The sequence below is a fragment of the Arachis ipaensis genome, chromosome B05, assembly GCF_000816755.2.
Source record: "Arachis ipaensis cultivar K30076 chromosome B05, Araip1.1, whole genome shotgun sequence".
Classification (NCBI taxonomy): Eukaryota; Viridiplantae; Streptophyta; class Magnoliopsida; order Fabales; family Fabaceae; genus Arachis; species Arachis ipaensis.
The window spans coordinates 131,415,212-131,435,684 of record NC_029789.2 but is presented as its reverse complement, the minus strand read 5'-3'; the positions used below and the strand labels follow the sequence as shown (position 1 = coordinate 131,435,684).

General features: G+C 33.9%; 1 protein-coding gene, 2 long non-coding RNA genes and 1 pseudogene across 5 annotated transcripts; all 4 read left to right on the top strand.

Moving 5' to 3' along the window:
- Nucleotides 1,267-2,514, top strand: LOC110263021. Its single transcript, XR_002348029.1, has 2 exons — nucleotides 1,267-1,385; nucleotides 2,418-2,514. It is a non-coding gene; the product is annotated as an uncharacterized LOC110263021 (long non-coding RNA).
- LOC107641143 (replication protein A 70 kDa DNA-binding subunit C-like) lies at nucleotides 4,300-8,913 on the top strand. 3 transcript variants are annotated; one of them, XM_021102802.1, is made up of 11 exons: nucleotides 4,300-5,069; nucleotides 5,192-5,476; nucleotides 6,278-6,374; nucleotides 6,473-6,594; nucleotides 6,684-6,768; nucleotides 6,863-6,995; nucleotides 7,131-7,285; nucleotides 7,404-7,533; nucleotides 7,630-7,829; nucleotides 7,963-8,059; nucleotides 8,376-8,913. In XM_021102802.1, exons 3-9 carry the CDS (start codon nucleotides 6,346-6,348, stop codon nucleotides 7,690-7,692), a joined length of 717 nt encoding a protein of 238 aa, XP_020958461.1. In that variant the 5' UTR covers nucleotides 4,300-5,069; nucleotides 5,192-5,476; nucleotides 6,278-6,345; the 3' UTR covers nucleotides 7,693-7,829; nucleotides 7,963-8,059; nucleotides 8,376-8,913. The 3 variants fall into 3 exon arrangements, with proteins under 3 accessions (XP_020958461.1, XP_020958460.1, XP_020958459.1); XM_021102801.1 differs by having other exon boundaries at nucleotides 4,300-5,476; XM_021102800.1 differs by lacking the exons at nucleotides 4,300-5,069; nucleotides 5,192-5,476 and adding an exon at nucleotides 5,566-6,191.
- LOC107641142 lies at nucleotides 12,986-15,652 on the top strand (annotated as a pseudogene).
- Nucleotides 16,519-17,478, top strand: LOC110263020. Its single transcript, XR_002348028.1, has 2 exons — nucleotides 16,519-16,560; nucleotides 17,259-17,478. It is a non-coding gene; the product is annotated as an uncharacterized LOC110263020 (long non-coding RNA).

The window sequence follows — 20,473 nt, the reverse complement described above, 5'->3', positions numbered from 1 at the left end:
TGATTTTTTTGGGTAGTTTATGACTGCCTTCCCTATGGTGAAATGACATCTAGGTGCACTGTAGCAGGTATGGTTTGATTTGGTCCCTATCTCTTGATTTCTTGAAAGTTTCACTTGTTCTTGCTGTTTTTGTGTTTGTTCAGGTTTTGCCCCTCTCATTAGTTGTCTCTATAGCATTGAATGGAGATGGATATGGACTCATATTTTATTTTCCCTGCATTTCCATATCCAATTTGAATTCAAAAAGGTGAGCCTCTTTCATACAATTACAACTAATTGTGATGCATTTGTGTGCTTCATTTAATTATATCCAAAGTAGAGCCATTAAATCCTATATATCAACTGATGAATCTATTTTTAATCTCTTACTTTGTATATATTCAACAAATCCATTTAGTTTTTATACAGTTTTCTGTATTCAGGATCATGTTCTGTCATTTTATGTTTGATTTCAAATTTTATGAAGCACTCTCATAATTATATTGAGAGTAGACCCATTGAATGTAATATTAAAATTTCATGAATCTATTTTTATTTTTTTATTTTCTGTATATTCAACAAATCCATCAAGTTTAGATCAAGTGATTTGGTGGTTACATGTGGGCTGTGTGAATCATGATGAGGGAATGGGTTTTGTACCTAATCTGTTCTATTGGTAGTGATGTCATTGACAGAAATGGATGTATAGTTTGCTGGTTGTTTATTTATATGTTTTGATGTTTTGATTTTAGGGCAATTTATTCCCAATTTCATTCTCTCCTATTCAACTTTTGTATTCTAATTTCCATTTTAATTCAGTAATCTATTTAGATTTTTTGGGCTGAATCTAGCAATTTCTAATCTTATTTCCATTTTGATTCTAATTTCCTATTTTGTTTTTTTTAAGCTATGTCCATCAAATCCATTAAGTTTACCTATTGTGAATTGGTGGTTGCATGTGGGTTGTGAGAATCATTATCAAGGAATTAGTTTTGTAGCTAATGTATTCTATTGGTGGTTATGTGATTGACAGATTTTTATTCATGCTTGTGTATATTTTTTTTCCAGTTTATATATATACTTTTTTTTCCAATTCATTTGCTGTTTCCAATGTATGCCTACCTAAGACATTTACCAACTCTGAATGCCATGAGTATAATGATTTTTTTGGGTAGTTTATGACTGCCTTCCCTATGGTGAAATGACATCTAGGTGCACTGTAGCATGTATGGTTTGATTTGGTCCCTATCTCTTGATTTCTTGAAAGTTTCAATTGTTCTTGTTGTTTTTGTGTTTGTTCAGGTTTTGCCCCTCTCATTAGTTGTCTCTATGGCATTGAAAGGAGATGGATATGGACTCATATTTTGTTTTCCCTGCATTTCCATATCCAATTTGAATTCAAAAAGGTGAGCCTCTTTCATACAATTACAACTAATTGTGATGCATTTGTGTGCTTCATTTAATTATATCCAAAGTAGAGCCATTAAATCCTATATATCAACTGATGAATCTATTTTTAATCTCTTACTTTGTATATATTCAATAAATCCATTTAGTTTTTATACTGTTTTCTATATTCAGGATCATGTTCTTTCATTTTATGTTTGATTTCAAATTTTATGAAGCACTCTCATAATTATATTGAGAGTAGACCCATTGAATGCAATATTAAAATTTCATGAATCTATTTTTATTTTTTTTATTTTCTGTATATTCAACAAATCCATCAAGTTTAGATCAAGTGATTTGGTGGTTACATGTGGGCTGTGTGAATCATGATGAGGGAATGGGTTTTCTACCTAATCTGTTCTATTGGTGGTGATGTGATTGACAAGAATTGGTGTATATCTTGCTGGTTGTTCCTTTATATAGTTTGATTTAATTTTAGGTCAATTTATTCCCAATTTCATTCTCTCCTATTCAACTTTTGTATTCTAATTTTCATTTTAATTCAGTAATCTATTTGGATTTTTTGGGCTGAATCTAGCAATTTCTAATCTTATTTCCATTTTGATTCTAATTTCCTTTTTTGTTTTTTTTAAGCTATGTCCATCAAATCCATTAAGTTTACCTATTGTGAATTGGTGGTTGCATGTGGGTTGTGAGAATCAATATCAAGGAATTGGTTTTGTAGCTAATGTATTCTATTGGTGGTTATGTGATTGACAGATTTTTATTCATGCTTGTGTATATTTTTTTTCCAGTTTATATATATACTTTTTTTTCCAATTCATTTGCTGTTTCCAATGTATGCCTACCTAAGACATTTACCAACTCTGAATGCCATGAGTACAATGATTTTTTTGGGTAGTTTATGACTGCCTTCCCTATGGTGAAATGACATCTCGGTGCACTGTAGCAGATATGGTTTGATTTGGTCCCTATCTCTTGATTTCTTGAAAGTTTCACTTGTTCTTGCTGTTTTTGTGTTTGTTCAGGTTTTGCCCCTCTCATTAGTTGTCTCTATGGCATTGAATGGAGATGGATATGGACTCATATTTTGTTTTCCCTGCATTTCCATATCCAATTTGAATTAAAAAAGGTGAGCCTCTTTCATACAATTACAACTAATTGTGATGCATTTGTGTGCTTCATTTAATTATATCCAAAGTAGAGCCATTAAATCCTATATATCAACTGACGAATCTATTTTTAATCTCTTACTTTGTATATATTCAACAAATTCATTTAGTTTTTATACTGTTTTCTGTATTCAGGATCATGTTCTTTTATTTTATGTTTGATTTCAAATTTTATGAAGCACTCTCATAATTATATTGAGAGTAGACCCATTGAATGCAATATTAAAATTTCATGAATCTATTTTTATTTTTTTATTTTCTGTATATTCAACAAATCCATCAAGTTTAGATCAAGTGATTTGGTGGTTACATGTGGGCTGTGTGAATCATGATGAGGGAATGGGTTTTCTACCTAATCTGTTCTATTGGTGGTGATGTGATTGACAAGAATCGGTGTATATCTTGCTGGTTGTTCCTTTATATAGTTTGATTTAATTTTAGGTCAATTTATTCCCAATTTCATTCTCTCCTATTCAACTTTTGTATTCTAATTTCCATTTTAATTCAGTAATCTATTTGGATTTTTTGGGCTGAATCTAGCAATTTCTAATCTTATTTCCATTTTGATTCTAATTTCCTTTTTTGTTTTTTTTAAGCAATGTCCATCAAATCCATTAAGTTTACCTATTGTGAATTGGTGGTTGCATGTGGGTTGTGAGAATCATTATCAAGGAATTGGTTTTGTAGCTAATGTATTCTATTGGTGGTTATGTGATTGACAGATTTTTATTCATGCTTGTGTATATTTTTTTTTCCAGTTTATATATATACTTTTTTTTTCCAATTCATTTGCTGTTTCCAATGTATGCCTACCTAAGACATTTACCAACTCTGAATGCCATGAGTACAATGATATTTTTTGGGTAGTTTTTGACTGCGTTCCCTATGGTGAAATGACATCTAGGTGCACTGTAGCAGGTATGGTTTGATTTTGTCCCTATCTCTTGATTTCTTGAAAGTTTCACTTGTTCTTGCTGTTTTTGTGTTTGTTCAGGTTTTTCCCCTCTCATTAGTTGTCTCTATGGCATTGAATGGAGATGGATATGGACTCATATTTTGTTTTCCCTGCATTTCCATATCCAATTTGAATTCAAAAAGGTGAGCCTCTTTCATACAATTACAACTAATTGTGATGCATTTGTGTGCTTCATTTAATTATATCGAAAGTAGAGCCATTAAATCCTATATATCAACTGATGAATCTATTTTTAATCTCTTACTTTGTATATATTCAACAAATCCATTTAGTTTTTATACTGTTTTCTGTATTCAGGATCATGTTCTTTCATTTTATGTTTGATTTCAAATTTTATGAAGCACTCTCATAATTATATTGAGAGTAGACCCATTGAATGTAATATTAAAATTTTATGAATCTATTTTTATTTTTTTATTTTCTGTATATTCAACAAATCCATCAAGTTTAGATCAAGTGATTTGGTGGTTACATGTGGGCTGTGTGAATCATGATGAGGGAATGGGTTTTGTACCTAATCTGTTCTATTGGTAGTGATGTCATTGACAGAAATTGATGTATAGCTTGCTGGTTGTTTATTTATATGTTTTGATGTTTTGATTTTAGGTCAATTTCATTCCATCTTATATCTATTTAGTCAGTGGTGATGTGATTGATAGGAAGGAGGTGGCTTTCTCACAATCACATGGCCTCAGTCCACTGTTTGTGTTTCTAGGGAATTCTCTTCTAAGTAGTCTATTTGATGAGCGGTGATGTGATTGATAGGAATTGATTGATAGCTTCTTGGTGATTTTTTTGCATTTTGATTTGCATTTTGATGAAAGCTTTTGTTAGTCAACTCACTTGCATCTGAATTCTTTAGTGGTTATGCAAAGAGTGCTCTATATTTCGCCTGTTGCATAGAAGTAGAGCTGATTGTCATGAATTTTTGTACTTCTGTTTTAAAGGAATATGCTTTTGCCACTCCCATTCAAGTTTTTCCGTCCCAATTCGATTCTCTGCTGTTCAAGTCGTGCATTCCCATTTCAATTCTGATTCAATAATGCCAGTGATGAATCTTTCTTTTTTTTTTTTAAGCTATGTCCATCAAATCCATTAAGTTTACCTAAAATGAATTGCTGGTTGCATGTGGGTTGTGAGAATCATTATCAACGAATTGGTTTGGTGGTTAATGTTTTCTATCCATGGTTATGTGATTGACAGAGATTGATGTATAGCCTGCTGGTCATTTATTTATTTTTTGAGTTCAACTGATTTGCATTACATATTTTTTTTCTTTGTGTAAACATTATTTTATATATCAGCTGTTGGATGGACATAAAGCTCTTTGGGCTGAATTTAAGAGGTTCATTGAGAAAAGAATGGCCTTGTGCGAGTAAAATGTCTCCATGGTATTGTTTATCTAACTAGCACATCTCTTTATCCAAAGAAAAATCTATCCACCAGCTGCTGTTCGCATGAAAATCTCTTCTGCACACATAATACGGTTGTGCTATTTATTCCTCATTGGAAATTTGGCAATCATTATCAAGGTAAGAGGTTTCATTCTCACCCATTTCCTGAATGTTGATGTGATTGATAGATTTTTATTGATGTTTCTGTATACCTTTTTTTTCCCATTCATTTTGCTGTTTCCAATGTATGCCTACCTAAGACATTTACCAACTCTCATTCCCATGAGTATAATGATTGTTTGGGGTAGTTGATGACTGCCTTCCCTATGGTGTGATGACATGTAGGTGCACTATAGCAGGTATGGTGTGATATCTCATTTTTTGGTCCCTAATTGTTGATTTCTTGAAAGTTTCACTTGTTTTTGCTGTTTTTGTGTTGGTTCAGGTTTTGCCCCTTTCATTAGTTGTCTCTATGGAGATGGATATGGACTCATGTTTTATTTTCCCTCCATTTTCCATATTCAATTCAATTTGAATTCAAAAAGGTGAGCCAAAAGCCCTTGATTTTTTTTCTATAAAATGATGGTTGGTGATGCACATTCAATGCACAAACATTCTGCTTTCTTCTATTTCCTCCTAAGCTCTATCTACATCAGAATTCTTCTGTTTACATTTGATCTATTTCATCAACTCTATTTACCTCCTTTGTTTCTTTTTTTTTTTCTGCAATGCCTCCTCCATTTGATATGATTTCTAAGATGCATCCTCCTAGAGAGGCTTGGAGGCTGAAAGTTAGGGTTCTAAGGCTTTGGGTTGTACCCTCTTTTGGGAATCATGATGTTCCTAACTCAATGGAGATGATTCTCCTTGATGAGCATGTTAGACCCTATTAGTTTCTCTTTTAAATATGGTGTTACTTGTTGTTTTTTAAGTTTCCAATTTTAAATGATGTGTTTCACTGATCTGATTTTGTTCTTTTGTTGGATTTTCAGTGTAGAAAAATTCAAGCTACAGTTAAGAAACCACTCCTTAATAGGTTTAGGGATCATATAGTTGAAGGTCAAGTTTATAGAATGGCATACTTTACTGTTGTGTCAAATCATGGTAGTTATAGAGCAACTTCTCATGAATTCAAATTGGTTTTCCTTCACCGAACCACTATTGTAGCTGTTGATGAATATGTTATCCCTAAGACTTGTTTCAACATGCTTCCTTTTTCTGAGCTGCTAAACATGACCCAAGATTATGATTTTTTAGTTGGTGTGTCTATCTTCTTGGTTTGCTGTTATTCAAGTTTTTTTAACAAATCATTTCAATATTTAATAGGTTCTGTTTATTTGGAATAGATGTCATTGGCCTTTTAACTTCAGTGGGAGAAGAGAAAGAGTATGCAAAAGAGGGGAAAATTGTGAAAATGATTGCGCTTGAATTAAGTTCAAAAGAGTATGTTGATTGAGTCATTTCTGCTGCTTTCTCTTTATGTTTTGATCATCTTTTTTGCTTGTTTTCTATTTGATCCTTTGTCATGTTTTGAGTTTTAGTCTTACAGTGCGATGTGCATTGTTTGGGGACTATGTTAATCAAGTAAATCATTTCCTTGCCTCTGGGTATGTGGAGCAGCCTGTTGTAGTGATTCAACTTGCTAAAGTCAAGTTCTTTAGGGGTAAACTGTTTCTTTTCTGTACATCTCATTGCTACTCTAGGTGTTGTCTGCAATAAACTTTGCTAGACTATTTCTCTATTGTTGTGTAGGTCAAGTAGGGCTTCAAAATTTGATATATGCCACTCAAATGTTATTTAATCCTGATCTTCCTGAAGTTGTTGAATTCAGGCAGAGGTTATGATGTTTTATTTTGTTGATTTTTATTGTATTCTTTATTTACAACCAATCTGGAATAACAAGTACAAGTATTTGCATATTTTTTTTATAGTATGGTTGAGCAAGGTGTCAACGGTACCCAGCCACTATTTATTGCAAATGAGGGTAAAGTTGTATCCTTGGAAGATGATTTCATGCGTTTAACTAGAAAATGCACTATTGAAGAGCTTCAAGATAACAATGAGGTTGTCTTCTTCTGAGTTAGTTGTGTTTATGCTTATTTTATACAGAAATGAACTGAAAAGAAAAATTAAAGAACAATTTCCAGATCTATTTTTCCATTCATATTCTTAACAAATTTTGAAATGCTGATTGCATAGGAGGGTTCTTTTATCATTTTTGGTATAATCCAAGGTATTGTCGAGGATGGAGGTTGGTGGTATTCTGCTTGTGTGTGTGGAAAGGGTATCTATCCTCAAAATGGTGCATATTACTGTGATTTTTGTTTGAAGCACATAACTAATGTGACTCTAAGGTCAGAAATTTTTTTTCAAAATGTCTTTTCATTTTGTCTTGTGGATTGTTTATGAAAATAATGTTTCTTGGTATTTTTTATTCCGAATCATTGTGTTCCTTTCTTTCTTTCTCCGCAGATTTAAAATTAAAATAACAGTTGAAGATCATAGTGGGGAGGGTATTTTCCTTCTCTTTGATCGTGAGGCATCTTATTTGCTTAAGAAATCATGTGCTGACTTGTTTACCGAGGTTCAAAGAGATGCAAGTGTATGTGCTAAGTTTTCTTTAGTGTATTATTCACTTTATGGGATGTTATATGTGTTATTTAAACTCTGTATTTGTTATGTATTATTTTCAAAATAGCTTGTATGTGGGATACTTATCCTCCCATATTCCAAGGGCTCATTGGAAAGAAGTTACTGCTGAAGGTTGATACCAAAGGTGTGCCACATGATACATTTTATGGCACTTTCCGAGTTAGGAGAATATGTGATGATCCCACGATTATTGCCATGTTTGAGCTTCCCGATTATGATGCTGATGATGAGTCTACCCCAAAAAAGGTTAGATATAAATATAATTATTTTTAGATTGTGTAAATTCATGTTTTGTTCCTTTTTTTTATTTATTTATTGTGCTGTGTTTAATTTTTCTTACGGTCTTATGTATTATTAAATTCCTGTGGCATATGAATAGGAGGCTGATTTACACAAATCTGTTCCCTCTGGAAAAGGTGATATTGGTGTTAAGAAGGATTCATCAAAGAATTTTATCAAAAGTGAAAAAGTTTCTGGTGAGTCTTCTGGGATTTTATCTAAATCCCCAGTTCTTATAGATTTTCTGGCTGGAAAACAGCCTCCTATTTTTGGAAGGACTGAGTTTGCTTCCTTAATTAATGGTGAACATGGAAAAGATGGGAAAACACCTAGCAATGATACTGTTAGTGATGATCTTTCTGCTGAAATAGATATATTGCTTAGCTCACCAGAAAAAGAAACTCAGGTGTTGTTATATAATATTTTCTCCCTCCTTCCTATGTGTGTTGTTTCTAAATGGATTTTGCATTTCTTGGATGACTTTCATACCTTTTGTTAATTTCTTTCTGATAGGAGGTGTTGTCCCACGTTATTGATGCACCTTCTAAATATGGAGAGAAGCTTATTCATGAAAATGATGTTGTCACCTCCAAGGGCAAGAGGAATCTGAATCCCCAATTTGAAGAGGCGGCTGTTGATGCAGATGGGCGTGGATTCAAGATTGCCAAGGTTAATGGAGTTTGATCTAAGGTGTGGAATTGAGCTGTTGTGTCTAGGTGTAGGTAGTTTATATAGTATATCTACAAGTGTTTAGGAAGGCTTGTGATTCCAAATACATCGAAATGTAATCATGCTAGCTGGATGGTATTTTGATTTGACCTTTTTGGATTGTGTCCAACAAATAGGATTGTCAGATATAGGGATTTTTCTTTTCTGTTGGCTCGTGTCGTGTGCCAACTATGTCTATTGTCAACTCCTCCTTTTGTAATAGTGACTTTGCTAGGGATTGGACACATTTTCAATGTTGTACCCTCTTTAGGTTACATACTAGGATATGTATCAGATATTGGGATCCTCCTTATCATAGGAGAGATACCCATATGTAATTGTGTCTCACTATCAGTATTTTAATGAAATGCCGCAGTTCTTATTTTTATTTCTTTATTGTTGTACAACTTTATCTTTTCATGTCAATTGGTTATTGGTGTTGATTATAATATTTTATTATTTTTATGTTCTGTGTTATCAAAGGTGTGCATGGTTATATAAGTTATTTGTTGGTGTGTTTCACAAGTTCTCTTCCCAATCACCCCCCATTTTTTTTACCTCTTGCTTATATGAACTTAACAATGTGGATGTCTTTTGGGCAATGAATTAAGGGTAGTTTTTGCGATTTATGTTTCAACCTCTTGTTTTCTTTAGTACGAGTAACAAAGATGTCTCATAATTCTGTTCGTGCTAGAGAATATAGGCGAAATTCTTTGAAAAGAAAGCGAACACAAAGTCACCATCGAAATGAAAGAGGTCAGTACTGAATTGACCTTCGTGATATTTTTAGTGTTTTATGTTCCATTTCTCAGTGATTTTATATCTATGGGAATGTTTTGTAATTTTCTTTTGTTTTTTAATGTTTTAGAGGTCCTCGATTCCTCGATGCCTGCTCTCTCTTTTAATGATTATATGGGTAATTTTTTTGCTCTACCTATATTTTTTTAGTTAATCTTTGTGTTTATAAAAATTTATCTGTTTATTTTATATGTTTCCAATGTTTTTCTTTATTTTTATTTTTTAGAAAATTTAGTTGAGGTGTCCCAGAATGTTAATCAGAGTTCAAATATTATCTTCTCAGGTATAATAATATCTTTAAGTTTTTTATCCCTGTCCAAATTTGTTTTTGTTAAGTTATATTTTAAGTTCTTTGGATTTACATCTAATAATAGATTGGCTTGTTGATTTATTATTGTTTTTTTACACTGTTATAAAATTCTCTATGGAATGATTTAGATCAGTATATAGGTTTAATTTATATTGTTGTTTCAAACATACACAAGTACTATAGGTTAATAAATTGTTTAATTAGTGTTTATTCTTGTCTTGGACAATATGAAGAGTTTTTTCGTTATGTGATTGGATTCATGTGATTAGTTAATTAATTAACTTTTCTAGCTAAATAATAGACGAGGGGTGTTTCTTGAAACTCTCTTAATTTGATGTCATAATCAATAGTTGTATATTAAAGAAAAGTTTATTTCTTCTGTCGCTTCCTCTATTTTTTTGAAATCTCCTATTAGTTCGATATAAATATTTTTCCTTTTAGTTCTGTCTGTGAAATTTTTTTTTCTTTTAGTGTTTTCAATTATGCCTCCCTTGATAGTGAAAAAAAATATACGTACTTGGTTAAAAATTTTACAGGATTCTATGGAGCAATAGACTGATTAAAGTCTAAAAATACAAAATCATTCTAATAGTGATTTAGCTTATTTAATTGCAACCTAGACAATTAGTATAAGTGGTTAAAATAATGAAACAAAGTCTATTCTACCATTAAGTAAAATCAAACTGTTCTTCAATGTGCATTAAGCTTTATTTATATTTAGTTATCTAATAAATCAATGCTAATTCAGATTGGTTTTTGTAGTTTATTACATTTTTAATGTTTAATCTGCATGCTGATTATTAAATAATTAATTGATTTTTTCTTTCATCATTAATTTTTTTTTAATGTTTGGTTGTGAAGTATATATTTACATAAATTTGTGTTGTTATCTTTAATTAAAATGGGTGATATAGACCAATCAGAAATATATGATCCTTCGATAAATTCACTCAGTCAAGTTGGTTCTGTTATTGATCATCCTCTGTTCTTGCAAAGTGAGATACAAGATACGCTCTCTTTCTTAAATCATCTATTATTCAAGAATAGTCAAATAGAAATTTTATTAATTTACTTTTAAAAGATTCCATTGTGCTTCTGTGATGAGATATTATTCAGGCAGTGTAAAATAGAAATAGTGTTTTGTGATATATTCTTTTGACAAAATTTAAACGACTCAATTATTTATTATATATTATATTAGTAAGCTAATGGTTTATTCATTTTATGTTGAATCTATTTCATGCCATCTAATTGAGATAAAACTTTTTTTTATTGTTATGCATATTTTTTTCTGTTCTATCTTTACTAGGTTGTCTTGATGTTGGTGATCCTAACTATGAATGTTCAATCTGTGGGACGTGTTTCTGGTTATCAGAATGTGTTGAAAGAGACTCTACAATTAATCGTCCTGTTTTTACTGTTTATTGCTCGAAAGGGAAAATACAGTTACCTTATCTCCGAAAGCCCCCAGATCTGCTATATAATTTGATTAATGGACATGATAGGAAGAGTTTGTATTTCCAAAAAAATATTCGATCTTATAATAGTATGTTTGCCTTCACGTCTCTTGGTGGTAAGGTTTTGGATTCAGTGAATGATGGGAGTGGTCCACCGCAATTTATAATAGCTGGTCAAAATTATCATCGAATTGGAAGTTTGCTCCCAGATCCTGGTCAGAAGCCTAAATTTGCGCAATTATATATATACGACACTCAGCATGAGATAATGCATAGGCAGGGAATCTTTCGGTATGTGTTTTGAAATTTTCTTGTTAAGTTTTTTTTATTTTATTTCCCTGATGTTTTAATGTTATTTGCATTGAAAAACATGTTTATATCTGTCATTGCATAGTTATATTGTGTTTTATTCCCGTTATAATGCATTATTAATAATTTCTGACTGATAATGATTTATCAAAACATATCAAAATTGTATTCTGTGTGGTTTTTAAATATATTTTTGTGGTTAATGTATATTTGTTTTAGGCAAACATCTGAGATAGATAAAGAATTGATAACTGAGTTATTGCAAATGATCGATACTCATAATGTCATAGCACATTCATTTCGAAGAGTCAGAGAATTCTATCAGTGTCATCCATCGAGATCTTCTCTTTGAAGTTGTATTCACATAGGAAGGTTGATCGAGGAACTTACAATACTCCCTCTTGTGACGAAGTTGCTGCTTTGATTGTTGGAGATTTTGATTCGTCGGATCATGGTCGTGACATTATTGTTCGATCTACTGCTGGTCAGTTGCAACGTATCTATGAAACTCATGCTCTATATTGGCCTTTACAGTATCCGTTGTTGTTTCCATATGGCGAGGATGGTTACCAGTTGAATATTCCTTATTGAGGTCAACAGGAGGGATATGTCCCTGGAAGGAGAACAAGGGTTTCTCTCAGGGAATTCATATGTTTTCATTTGCAGATTAGGGAGTAAGAAGATGGAATTATTCACAAGTATAGGCGATTATTTCAACAATTTGTTGTTGACTGTTTTACCATGATTGAGTCACAGAGGTTGTATGAGATTAGAATGAAGCAAAGTACAATTAGAGGGGAAGTGCTTCAAGGAATAGAAGAGACTATGCGTCGTGGTGATGACAAAGCTTCTTCCATTGGGACACGAGTCATCTTGCCTTCTTCCTTCACTGGTGGTAGACGTTATATGTTTAATCATTGTCAGGATGCGATGGCAATCTGTAAACATTTTGGCTATCCAGATTTATTCCTTACTATTACGTGTAATCCAAATTGGCCTGAATTTCAGCGATTCACAGAGCGAGAGCGAATTCCCATCGCTGATCGTCCTGATATCTCATGCCATGTTTTTCTTGCTAAGTTGAAATGCCTTCTAAGCGATCTCAAGGAAGGTGTGTTTTTTGGTCCACTTAGTGCAGGTATGTTATTTCTCCCTTGGCATTTCAATTTTTGTCTGGTGTGCTCGAACATGTTGTTGTCTGGCTTCTTAATGATGCTTTTGTATTTTTTAGGTATGTATACTATTGAGTTCCAAAAAAGAGGTCTACCACATGCACACATGTTACTATGGCTTAACGGGGAAAGCAACTTACAAAGTGTTAAAATTGTTGATGAATTCATCTGTGCCGAGCTACCTAATCCCTCAAAATTTTGGCTCTTTATAATATCGTCACCAAGTACATGATCCATGGTCCCTGTGGTCGACTTAGACCGAGTTCTCCTTGCATGAAAGATGGTAAGTGCTCAAAATTTTATCCAAAAAGATTCGTTGATCAAACGAGCTTTGATGAAGATGGCTATCCGATATATAAACGTCGTAATATGGGTGTGACAGTGAAGATTAACGACGTTGATATTGACAACAGATTTGTTGTGCCTTATAATCCACTACTGTTAATGAAATATCAAGCTCACATAAATCTTGAGTTCTGTAACAAGTCAAACGTTATCAAGTATCTTTTTAAGTATATCAATAAGGGTCCGGATCGGGTGACTGCAACTGTTGGAGAAACATATAATGTTGGTGAATCTTCTCGGGTGGTTGATGAGATCAAGCAGTATTATGATTGTCGTTATTTATCACCGTCTGAATCTATGTGGAGAATTTTTGCTTATGATATTCATCATAGATGGCCGTCAGTACAAAGGTTGACTTTTCACTTGCCGAACCAGCAGCATGTTGTATTCGATGATGCTGATATCACAACTCATGTTTATTTGCGCAACAAAGATTTGCTGACGATGTTTACTGCTTGGATGATGGCCAACAGGCGGTTTCCGGATGGGCGGTCTTTAACATATGTGGAATATCCAGGAAAATTTGTCTACTGTTTGAACAGTAGGGAGTGGAAGCTGAGACAGAGGGGATTCTCAATTGGAAGATTGAGTTTTGCTCATCCCTCATCTGGTGAACTTTTCTATATGCGTATGCTTTTGAATGTGCAGAGAGGTTGTACCAGTTTTTGAAGTATAAGAACCGTGAATGGTGTTACTTATGATACATTCCAGGAGGCATGTTCTGCCATGGGATTCTTGATAGATGATAAGGAGTATGTTTCTGCTATTAAGGAAGTCACCGAGGTAGCGTCCGCTGCACAGCTAAGGAGATTTTTTGTGATGTTGTTGCTATCTGGTTCCATGGGAAGGCCTCTGTCAGTTTGGGAACAAAATTGGGCTTATTTGTCTGATGATATTCTTTATTGCAGAAGGCATGAGCTGCAATATCCTGGTAAGAATTTTGTTCATTGTGATTTTATTATATGACAAGCAGGCACACACGGACACATACACTGCAGAAATTATATTATCGTGCTAATATTTATTAATTATCGTTAAACATAGATCTAACGATGAGTCAGGACGAGTTGCAAACATTTTGTTTGTTGGAGATTGAGAAACTATTGCAGAGTAATGGAAAATCATTGAGAAATTATGCTGGCATGCCGGTTCCTAATAACTGTTTAGTCTCTCAATTTAGCAACTTGATGCTGCTGCGTGAGTTGCAGTATGACACTGTTTCTTTAACTCGTGAGCATGATGCAAATGTCTTAAAGTTAAATGAAGAACAGAGGGTGGTCTACGATAAAATTATTGATTGTGTCTCGAATAAGAGGCACGGATTCTTTTTTGTGTATGGGTTTGGTGGCACTGGAAAAATTTTTTTATACAGGATTTTGTTGGCTAGATTGCGATCTGAGAAAAGGATTGTTATAAATGTTGCTTCTAGTGGTATTGCTTCTTTGTTGTTACCTGGTGGTAAGACGGCTCACTCTATGTTCAATATTCCTGTTGAGCTGACTAAAGATACTGTTTGTCGGATTAAGAAGGATAGTGCAAAAGCTGAAGTTGTCCGATTGGCTGATTTGATTATTTGGGATGAGGCACCGGTGACTAACAAATTGGCATTTGAAGCACTCGATAGGACGTTACGTGATATAATGGTTTCGGTCTCTGATAGGAATAAAGATTTACCTTTTGGTGGGAAGGTGGTTGTTCTCGGTGGTGATTTCAGGCAGGTCTTGCCAGTTATTCCTAAAGGTTCTCGTGCTGAGATTGTCATGGCTTCGATAAATTCTTCTGTCCTCTGGAAATATTGCGAAGTTTTGTCTTTGACGAAAAATATGAGGTTAACAATGGGATTGGAACAATCAACTCCTCAGGAGCTAAGGTCATTTTCAGATTGGATACTTCAAATCGGCGAAGGTCGATGTGGAACAGTGGTCAATGATAAACTTTTTGTTGATATTCCTTCTGATCTAATCATTCCTGTCTTGGAAAATCCAGTGGAAGATATTGTAAATACAATCTATCCAAATTTGGTTCAGAATTTTCGTGATCCAAGTTTTTTCCAGGATAGGGCAATTTTGGCTCCGACTGTCGACAATGTTGAAGAGATAAACAATTATATAGTTGACTTGTTGCCCGGGGAGGAGAAAAATTATCTCAGTGCTGATTCGATATGTGGTAGTGATGTCTATTCTGATGTTGATGTTGATTGGATAAATGTTGAATTCTTGAATCAGATTAGGTGTTCTGGTCTACCTAATCATTCGTTGAAGTTGAAAATAGGCGTGCCTATTATTTTGTTGAGGAATATTGATCCAGTTGGGGGTTTGTGTAATGGGACCCGACTTGTTGTGCGAGATTTAGGGAGAACTGTGATCGGTGCGGATATTGTTTCTGGTAGCAATGTTGGGGATAAAGTTTTTATCAGTAGAATGAATATGATTCCCAGTGATACGATTATACCATTTAAATTCCAACGCCGTCAGTTCCTGGTTTCTTTGTCGTTACAAAAGCCAGGGTCAAACATTATCAACAGTCGGTTTGTTCTTGCGTCGTCCTGTGTTTTGTCACGGTCAACTTTATGTAGCTATTTCCCGAGTTAGGAATAGAAATGGTCTTAAGATTTTACTTTGTGATGAAGGATTAGTTGATCCTACCAGCACTGAAAACGTTGTATTTAAGGAAGTTTTTGATAACATATAATGTAGTTTTTTGTTATATTTTCCAATCTATCTGTGTAATTTATATTTTTGTTTTGGTCTACGTTTTCTTTAGAGAGGGACATCTTCTTTGAGGTATGTCTAGAATCGTCTCAACCATTTTGTGTGCACTAGATGCACCATTTTTTATGAACCATTAGATTCTATTAAATGAAAATTAAAGGATCTTATGAAAGAAGAGTATTCATACGATTTATAAATATAGAATATATTATTATATATTACCATACGCGTGGTTTCATCTCCGATGTGGAGTGCTATCTGCATTTCAGGCCCGTAGACATTCAAGCTGGATGTTCTTCTCCAGCGTGACTTCTCCTCATGAAGGGTGCATATGCTCCTCTTTGCTTTCGCCGTCAGTTGTATTTTCTCGCGATTCCTTCACGCAAGCCCCTTTTTTCGTGGATTTAGTTGATTAGGTAATCATCAAATTGAACCCAAGCCCCTTTGTTTTCATCTCCTGATCTACTACCCTCTGCCTTACCAAATGTTGTGTACAGCCTCTATTTCTTCGGTCTTTGGTTCCTTGTCATTCATTGCAGGTTAAGGATTTTCCCATAGAGTCTCAAATAGAAGATTTGCAACCAATCAATCAGGTACACTCTTCTGGTCCTTTTACTTCCAAACCTGTTTTCGTCTTCATCGTTTTCCTTTTTGTTGGTCCTTTTATCATTTCTCCTTTTGTTAGTTGTTGAGGTTTTTTTTTGTATGTGGTTTGTCTATTTTATCAATATTTTGGTTTTTATAATGATTAGAAAGATGAAATTTCTACTTATGTTTTCTTATATTTATGGATCATGGTTTGCTTTTGTCAATCATTGTCTAGGTCTCGGGTTTCTACCTAATCTACTTCCTCAGCGATGACGTGATTGGCAGAATTTTTCCAGCAAAGTGAGTTTATGGATCCACCCTCCCCTATTCGAGTTTTGTATTTCGATTTTTCTTTTCATTCAATAATCCATTTAAATTGTTTGTTATATTGTTTAATTTAATTTTTTTAATAAAAACTATTTTATATTTCATCTGTTGCATTTCGTAGACATAAAGTTGTTTGTGCCGAGTTTAATAGCTTCATTGAGAAAGGAATGGGTGTTGTGACACCAAGTTGGCATCACGATCTTGTGTTATCTTCCCTTAAAAATGTCTTCTGCACACGTAATGATGTTCTGCCATATTTTCTTCACTGAAAATGTGGAAATCCTTATCAACGTATGGGGTTTCTATATAATTTATTTCATGAGTGGTGATGTGATTGACAGGAATTGATTGATAGTTTTTTGGTCATTTATTTGCATTTTGATTAAACTTTTGGTTAGTCAACTCAATTGCATTTCATTTTTTATTGGTTATGAATCCAATTTTTTTTGTTCATATTCAAGAAATCCCTTAACTTCACATAAAGTGAATTGCCGGTTGCATGTGGCTTATGTGAATCATTATCAAAGTATGGGGTTTGTACCTAATCTATTGTATGAGTGGTGATGTGATTGAAAGAAATTGATTGATAGTTTCTTGGTCATTTATTTATATTTTCATTTGATGAAATCTTCAGTTATTCACTCAATTGCATTTCATTTTTTATATTTCAGCTGTTGCATAGACATAAAGTTATTTGTCCTGCATTTAATAGCTTCATTGAGAAAAGAATGGGCTTTGTGACACTAAGATGGCATCACGGTACTGTTTGTGTAACTAGCAAATCCCCTCCTTCAAAGAGAAATCCATGGAGCAGGTTATCTTCCCTTGAAAATGTCTTCTGCACACCTAATCATGTTCTACCATATATTCTTCATTGAAAATGTGGGAGTCCTTATCAAGGTATGGAGTTTCTATCTAATCTATTTCATGAGTGGTGATGTGATTGACAGAATTTATTTGATTGTGTGTCTAGAATTTTATTCATATTCAGTTGCTGTTTTGAAGCTATGCTTACCTAATACATTTACCAACTGTCATTGCTATGAGTAGGGTGAATATTTGGAATAGTTGATGACTGTCATCCCTATGATCTAATGATATGTAGGTGCACTGTACATAGTATTGTGTGCTATCTTCGTTTTGGTCCCTATTCTATGAATTCTTCAAACTTTGAATGTTTTTTTTTCATTTTTTCGGGTCAGATTTTCCTAATGTGATTAGTTCTGCCTAGCCCATGGAATGGAGATGCATATGGACTAAGAGTTTCTTTTTCCTCCATTTTCATGTTCAATTTGAATTCAAAAAAGTGACTATTATGCCATGAGTTTTTCTATAAAAGGATGGTTGGGGAACCACACTCAATGCAAACATTTTGCTGTCTTTTATTTTCTCCTAATCTGTGTTTATTTCACATATCTATTTATAGCTTACTCTATTTCATAAAGTGTGTTATGCTTTTTTTTTCCTGCAATGCCTCCTCCATCTCCATTTATATTATTTTCTGGGAGTCTCGAGCTTATGATTATCATAATTTCCTGGTCATTTGAATTTTTCCAGATCTGAGATCTGAAAATTGCGAACATAATGATTTGATCTGAATTTTAAGCTGCTGGATATTAACGTTTAGTTGGTCTGTGCCCTATTTCGTGATTTTTGCAAAGAGTTGGTATTTTTCTGTTTGTGAATCTTCTCGGCTGTTGGGATTTACTTCCATCTATGCTTTGCTATGGTTTTGAAAAAATCCCAAAACAATGTTACAAAATTTCCTAGTGGAGCTTGAGCTCATATTTGGTCAAAATTTGCAACGGTTTCACTTAATTTTTCTTGAATTTGAGCTAGATGGCTTTGGTTTCTTTTTTTTAATAAGAAATAAAAGAAATTTTGTTTTGGGTTTTGGGATTTCTTTGAAGTTCGTGTTTTTGGGATTTTGTTAACTTATGAGGGAGTGTGTGTCTGTCTTTCGTGGCATATAATATTGTTAGGTGGAGGCGTCAACAAATCAGGTGGCTGACCAACACATGCCTATGTACCATCTTCCTTCCAAGATCCTTTGTCGGGTCATCAACGTGCAGCTCAAGGTAGTGTTCCTTGATCCATGTTATATGCTATGCTAATTTTTTGGTCATTGGAAAGAAAAATAAATAAAAAAGAATTCATGTGCTTTTTGAAGCTTATGAGGACTGTCATGTTATGTTTGCTTGTTTCAGGCGGATCCCGACACGGATGAGGTGTTTGCCCAGATTGCGTTGCTTCCGGAGCAAAGTGTATCTTTTCTCAGCTTTGTTGTTTAGTTTTGGAAAATTATGGAATATGGTTCTTCTGTTTTGCTTGTTTTGTTTTTGGTTTTGAATGTTGTGTTGTGATGGCAGCAAGATGAGAACGCGGTTGAGAAAGAGCCTCCACTGGCACCACGGTGACATCCTTCCCTGCACTCTGTGCCTGCAACTAGATAAATGGAGCCTCAGGTAAATTAATTACGGTTCTTATTTCTTTTTCCATCTGATTATTTGTTACTGGCTGATTTTTTGTTATGACTAGCTGTTGTTGGCTCTGATGAGTTTTTAGTATGATTTTTTTGTTCTTGCTGATTTTTGTTTATTTGTTCTTGCTATTTTTTAACATGGAGGGTTCGCTTCCACTGTTATAAGAGATATTGTTATGTTTATGTTTGCCTTTTCTTTATTAGCTTTGCCTGGTAAAAACCCTACCTCATTTAAATTTTTGTTCTGTTTTGTTGTTTTAATGGAACTATGGAAGTGTTTCTTCATAAAATTCCCTCAATACCCAATTAAGGGTCCTGTTGAGAGGCAAACTAAAAAAAATATTGGTTTTAATTTTACATAGTGTTAGTTTGAATCACACTTGTTTCTATTAAAGGATGATCAATGTTCCTGTGAATCACACTCTTCTTTCTATTATTTTCCCACCCGATCTATAATATTCCGTTTTTGTTTGGAGGGAGGAGGATCCCACGTGGAAGTGACATAGGAGCATTTTTTATATTCTTTCTTTTGCTTTTATCTTTTAATTTTTTCTAATCCGAATATGTATAGCAAGAGCCATTTTACTGTGTAACATGCTTAATCACCGAACTAATCCAAATATTCCGGTTTTTTTAGGAATATTTCTCCATTTAGGCTAAATATATATTTGTTCACTGTGATTTTGATCTTGTTTTCCCTTCTTCTATTTCGATTCCCTTGCGATCCTATCCTAATTTGTCTTCAAATTTTGATTTTTCCCCTCTTTTGACATTTTTTCGGTTCTTTTGAGCATAAGCGGTCGTGCTGAACATGATAATGGAGAACAGTGGGTTGAAGTCATTTTTTGGGAGTTTGAGCTTATGATTATCATAATTTCTTGGTCATTTGAATTTTTCCAGATTTGAGATATGAAAATTGCGAAAATAACGATCTGATCTGAATTTTAAGCTGTTGGAAATTTAGGTTTAGTTGGTGGTGCACGAATTGTAAATCACACTTTTCACAACTCGTACCACGAACCAGCAAGTGCACTGGGTCGTCTAAGTAATACCTTACGTGAGTAAGGGTCGATCCCACGGAGATTGTCGGCTTGAAGCAAGCTATGGTTATTTTGTAATTCTTAGTCAGGAAATCAATGATAAGAGTGATTATATTTATGAAGAGTAAATAGCATAAATTAAATAATACTTGTTATGCAGTAATGGAGAACAGATTGAGGATTTGGAGATGCTCTGTCTTTCGAATCTCTGCTTTTCTACTGTCTTCTTCTTCACGCACGCAAGGCTCCTTCCATGGCAAGCTGTATGTTGGTGGATCACCGTTGTTAATGGATACCATCCGTCCTCTCAGTGAAAATGGTCCAAATGCGCTGTCACCGCACAGCTAATCATCTGTCGGTTCTC